This window comes from Anopheles cruzii, unplaced genomic scaffold, assembly GCF_943734635.1.
Source record: "Anopheles cruzii unplaced genomic scaffold, idAnoCruzAS_RS32_06 scaffold00765_ctg1, whole genome shotgun sequence".
Lineage (NCBI taxonomy): Eukaryota > Metazoa > Arthropoda > Insecta > Diptera > Culicidae > Anopheles > Anopheles cruzii.
Window position 1 is genome coordinate 3,059 of NW_026454352.1, and position 6,143 is coordinate 9,201.

At 51.6% G+C, this 6,143-nt stretch overlaps 1 protein-coding gene across 1 annotated transcript; it reads right to left on the bottom strand.

Annotated features, from left to right (window-relative positions):
• Positions 1–204: 204 nt before the first annotated feature.
• On the bottom strand, positions 205–2,337 carry LOC128276229 (uncharacterized; the record flags this gene model as incomplete). Its single annotated transcript, XM_053014702.1, has 1 exon — positions 205–2,337. A coding segment is annotated over one exon (2,133 nt), but the record flags the coding sequence as incomplete, so codon positions are not given.
• Positions 2,338–6,143: the final 3,806 nt, after the last annotated feature.

Consider the following 6,143-nt stretch of genomic DNA (forward strand, 5'->3'; position numbering starts at 1 on the left):
AAGGACACGGCGCCGAGGCACCGGGTTGAGTTATGGCCTTCGCCATCGCGAAGCCCCGTTGAAGGATGTTGTTGATTTCGGCTGGACCTAGAGATTGGCGCTCAGTGCGTCGCCACCTGTTACCACCCACCGAACCACCTTTGGAGTGTCAAGGCAGAAAGAGAGAGACACTGGGAGAGAGAGAGAGAGCAGAAAGATAATTACCACTTGTAGCGTAATCCTTTCCGGTGTGCGCAGCCCGCGCGCACTCGCCGGCGCCGTAACCCACCGTCCCACCGTTCCGCCGCCAGTCCACCGCATCCGGCCCGCAGTCACAGGGGAACGGTGGTGGTGGGGGAAATTCGAAAATCTCATTAATTTTTACGCTCGACCCGGAACTTCCGGAGCGTGTTCGTGGTGGACGCCAGACGCGCGCTTCGACCGAAAATTCCCCAGGTGGTGAGACCGGTGGTGAGACCGGTGGTGACGGGAGCGGGGGCGATGGTGTCACATAACGCCACCGAGCCAGTGCATCCTGTGCCAGTGCCGGTGGTGGTGGTGGTGGCGGCGGTGGTGAGGGCGTCGGGCCCGATGCGCCCATCCGATAATGACTGCGAACGCTTTTATTATCATAATTATAGTCGGACCGCTCCGTTGGGCCGGATCCTGGCGGGGTGCACGGGACCGGGCGCGGGGAGTAGCAATCCGGTAGGGGCGCAACATGTGGCCCGGCCCCACCACCACCCGGCGGGTTGCTGGTTCCTGCGGTGAAGAAGTCTGTCGCCAGCGGATCGACCGGAGATCGGGTGGGCGAGGGGTCGCAGCGCGAGGCGGTGTGATTGGCGTGGACGGGCGGCATCTCGGTCACGGACACCCGTTGACAGCTGGCTGACCGAGCCGCCGGAGCACCCGTCACGGCCAACGGTGGTCGTTGCTGGTGATGTATTTGATTTGAATTTAAATTAATCCAATTACGATTTGGCTGATTTGATGCATTTAACACCGACGGGTCGTGCGGCGGGCCGTGTGACGGGGGGCCGCGGGAATCCGGCCTCGGGTCGCCATCCGGATCCGGCGGCCCATCCGTCAACGCCGCCGTCACGCCGCTGTCTGTAATTAGTTTTTCATTGTAATTACAAATGGCGTCCACTGTGCCGGGGCTTTCCGCGGCCAGCCGATCGTCGCGACCACCGCCGTCCAGTTTGTCCTGGTGGGGGTGGGTGGGAAAGCACCACCGATCGGGGGCGGGTCGGTCGGCGAGCGGAAACCTTGCTGCTGGCGGTCCCGACTGTTTGTCGATGTAATTAGTGGTCAGCTGACCGAACGGCTCTGTCAAACCGGTGGCGCCATCTGGCGGCTCGGCCAGTGACGGGTCACTCCGCACGTCGATATTGAAATTCAGAACCATATTTGAATTTATATTGAATCCGCCGTGCTCGACGTCGTCGTCGTGATGGTCGTAGGCCAAGGAGTGCCCGGAGTCCTCACCGGTCCGGTACATTCGGTCCGTGCAATCGCTGACGTCGGCCACCGTCGGGTAGCGTTGGAGTGTGACCGAGACGCCGACAACGGAACCACCGCCGCCGCCAACACCTCCCGCAGCAGGTCGAGAGACAGGACGTCCGGGTGGTTTCAGCTTGAGCGGTGGCTTACCATCGAGACCGTCTTGTCGGAGGGCGCCAGATGGCGCTGATTCAGGACGCTCCCGCAACAACGGAGACGCCCGGCCCTGGACAGATTTACTTCGCTCCGGCATCGCTGGTGTCACGCTTCTTCGCTCCAGAACCAGCAACGTCGTTCTGGGCGATAACCCGCGGCACTCCAGCTCCGACACCACCACGGGGCTTCTCCGCAGCAGACCTACGATCGCGTCCAGCTCCTGGCCAATCAGCTTATCCACCAGCGGCAGGTAGTACCGTCTCGGTGGTGGAACCGGAGGCTCCGGAGGGTGCTTCGCAGGGACAGGCTTCGCGCTGGTCGCAACCGCTGGTCGGTGACCCCAGTCCGTGAGCAGGACATTTTCCTTATCGAACAGCGTCCGAAGTGGGTCGATTTTATGCTGTCGCCGCACACGCTGGTCGAAGTACACACTGTCCTGGCTCCCGTACCGACGGTTTCCGATGGCAAACTCGTCGGACTCGTTGGACTTGGCTTTGGAAGCGAGCGTCCTTCCCTGTGGCGAATGGTTAACCGTTTCCGTCTCCCGCTCGGTGGCTTTCGGTGGCCAAAAGTTGTCACACGATCGGTGCCGGCGTTGCAGGGGCCGACGGTTGATCTTCAGGACCGTTTCCCGGTCGATGCAGGCCGTCGGAGGGGACGCACGCCGTTGACGGGCGCGTCCTTGCCGTTCCAAACCGGCTACGAGTGCCGGTCGAGGAGTGCGGGAGAAAGTAAACGCGAAACATCCTTATTACTGACCGTGCTTTCTTAGCTTTCCGGGGCCGTCAAGGCAATAACGTACCGGATGAAGGACCACACGACACACACGTTTACGGTTTATTTACACTCACTGTTTTCGTCACAAAACACACACACGCACACTTGAGCTAGTGTTACAGCGGCACTACGGTGGTGAGATTACGACAGATTGGACAGAGGTTTTAATCAAAGAAGTAAGACTTGAACGGAACAAAAATGGTTGCATCTTGCGCAATTGATTGGTTCGAGTTGTCTAAGATGGTCAATGTGAGCTTTTTATATTGTATGAAAACACAGGATGTCATCAATTATCATATAATTATCATGTAACTATGATGTGATTGTCATGTAATTTCTAATCGAGCGACTTTGCGAAAGGTAAATGTTTTTACATTGCTTCTTTAATGTAATTTTTATATTTTCATTCAACATTTAAACAAACATTGGGCCTTTTTTGAATGTAATTTTCTGAAGTTTCGAAATAGTTTCATAAAATGTTCTTTCTAGAATTATTATCACAAACTTTTCTTCTTATCGTGGGTAATTTGAGTAATCAGAGTAAACATTTTGTGGTTTTTAGCGCTAAACTTTATGAAGTCATTGCTATAAACAGGAATCATTGCTATAATTTACAGGAGCTGTTTTAGAAGCAGAACCATTTTTTTCGTGTGAAAAAATTCTTACCCACAAATCAATGCCCAGTGTAACGTCAATAGAACCATGAACCCAAATAGTGCTAGGTCTGAGACAAACATTCAGGCCACGCAGTCCATTGTATTTCTGACACGTTATCAAAGACGCGTGTAGTTTGGATTGAAAGTTAAATGATCAAATTTTGAATGGTTTGCTTAAACGTTTTTCGAAACTTATTCAACTAAAAATAATAAGTCGGAGAGTAAATTATTTGGGCAAGTTGTAGCCTCATAAAGTCTTCTTCACCAATTCTTAAAAATATTTGCCTATAAGCTATCGTTAAATTGTTAAAGACAAATGCCGTCCTTATGCCGATCCTTGACAAAATCACAGCAGCGTTTGCTGAAGTATGACAATCAACGCTATCCAGTGATAAAGAGAACGAGTACCTGCTTTACATGAACCTATAGCACATAACGGGTCCTGTTATGTTGCCCACTGAATCTTGCGAATGGAATACATGAGTACGGCAGCAAATCGTGATGGGCGCATTCTTTAGAATTGTTTTTCGCTTCCCTTCCCTATTCATCGCAAAAATGATCCTGATCGGAACTTCAAAGGAGAAGCAGCGGCGGTTTCAGTGCTCCTACCATGAACTGGCGGTTTGATGCGCGCTTCGTCGATTGCTTCAACAATCTCCGCGAAGAGACGCGAACTTGCGATGGCAAGGGTTTCGAGTATCGAACTCACCAACGTCCTGTGGCTCTGTTGTCGTGTTTCAGAGCCCGCCAAACCAATTACTAACTCGCAAATCGTGCTCGAAAGCCTGCGAAGGCGGAATTCCTCGATAGCGATGCCCCGAGTGTCGCCGAGAAACCGCGCATTCCACTGTTGAATGTCGTCGTTCTCGAAGCGGCTCAAGTAACGTCGCACTCGTTAGTTAAATGTGATCCCGACGCATGATTGTAAGTGACGGCATTGTTTCCAAAAAGCTATATTTTTTTTTTCAAAAGGATCGAACCTTGGCGCCGGAACTTTGCCACTGCCAGAGTGCTTTCGAAAGCGTTTGCCGTCGCCTCATTTGCACATCACGCGTCAAGTAGCGTAGCGACAGCTGGCGTCGATGATGGTGTCCCATGCGCTGCGGCACATCCCGACCCGCTTCGATGGGCCTCCTCACGTAGTGTTTCCTTTGCGCTCGTGCCTCGTGCCGTGAAGCACACTCGATCAGCCATGCATCAACACCCGCGGCCACAGCCCAACGCGTCCCGGCCCGGAAAAGCTTACATTTTTTCGTAATTAATTCGAGCTCCCGGAGATCACCCCGATGTCCTTGGTCCCCCGAGTGTGCGCACGTGTGTGCATTAAGTGGTGTGAAATGATGATTGATACGAATGCATCTCGTCGCGACGATGCGACACGGAACAGGACGAGCGCGTGGGAAGCGTGAAATTGAATCCGACAAAACCGGCAAAGGACATGATAAAAAAAAAATCCCAGAGAATCGGGTCACAAAGCACTGGGAATCGATAATTTTGCCATGGTTTTCCCATCGATTCCCGGTGGGCCTAGGGAGCGTGTTGCGTGGTCGGTTGGTTTGCTCGCATTTTCTGTTGGGTTTTTATGGGTTTTCGGCATCGGCTTAAACACCGTTGCCCGAGAAGCCCCGGGAAAATTGGGGGAGCGGGTTTGAAAAATCATCGACAGATCGGCCAAGATTCAAGAGGGCAGAAAAATACACACGTAGCGGCTCGAACTCATTTCGATTATTGGAACCGAGTCACACACACACACACGCACAGATGGATGGGACGTGTCGCAGGCAGCAATTATTTGATTGCCGAACCATCCGCTGAAAAGGCTGCCGGGGCCATAAAACAAACGAACCGGAAGGGGAAAAATGGGGAAAATGTATTAAAAGTTCGGATCGATTTTGGTGCTGCCACGCCAACCGGTTCGTGAAGCTGACCGATTTAAATTCCCGGGTTTTTGGGTCCTTGCTCGTGGCATCAGATGTAGCTTTGCTTACTTTTCAGCTCTTTCTCTGCTTCTGGAAATGGTAACAGGCTGACTGACTGGCTGCCATTTTTAAGCACCGGAATTCAAAGAATTCGACAGCCAACGGTTACTGAGTCGCGAATGAGAATAAGCTTTTGATTACCGTTTCCCGATTGCCTGCCACGAAAACTGGTGGAAAATTGTGAATGTGCTTCCTTGTGTCATAAATACGGAAATGAAGGAAGATACTATTTTAAGAATAGGCAGCATAGTCTACTTTCACCACTTGGTACGAACGTACCAAGCATCGGCGTTGTGCTTGGTGTGGTGAATAGACAAGGATAATCACCACTAATGGATCGTTTGAATGATGCTGACTTTCGTTTAGCTATTTTTACACCGCTTTGCGGCCCGATTGATTTTGCATACGAAGAATCCCATTAATATGCCATATTACAAGCGTTTTTCTTTTGGGGTTGAAATAAAAGGCTGCTAATAAAATTCATGCACAGCTTTGCGGAGCCCATTATGCAAATGCGACAAGCGAACGCTACTTTGGATAACATTTTATTACGGTACGATTGAATTTCGATCGTTCTCACGTTAACTCCGCGATCCACGGCGGGAAAATGGATTTTCCATACTAATTATTTTTGCACACACTTTTGCCTTGGTTCGCCCGACTCCCAGGCGGACGGGCGGCGGACAAACGGCTCCGGATGTTGGCGCTACGGAACCGGGCCAGAAATGAGGTTAATGCCTTTTCTTCTTCGGTTGCTGCTGCTGTCGGCGGCTGCTGGTAACCGGAAAGCAATTAAAATAAAATGTACTAATCAACGGAAATGTTGGATATCCTGCCGCATAAATAATTGAAATGGGGCACCAGTGAGGCTGTGGATCGGTTGGTTGGTTTTTTTGTTCAGCGTCAGGATTCCGTCGCAGTGCCGAACGGATATGAAAGGAACGGAGCGAAGTTTCTCGGCAATTCATGCTAATCGATACGAGTGAACCGTCCAGGACCCTGCACCACCCGAAAAACAACCCATCCTTTTCCAACGCAGAGATGGTCGACAACGAACGACAGCAGGGTAAACCATAGATGCTCGTAAGCAACG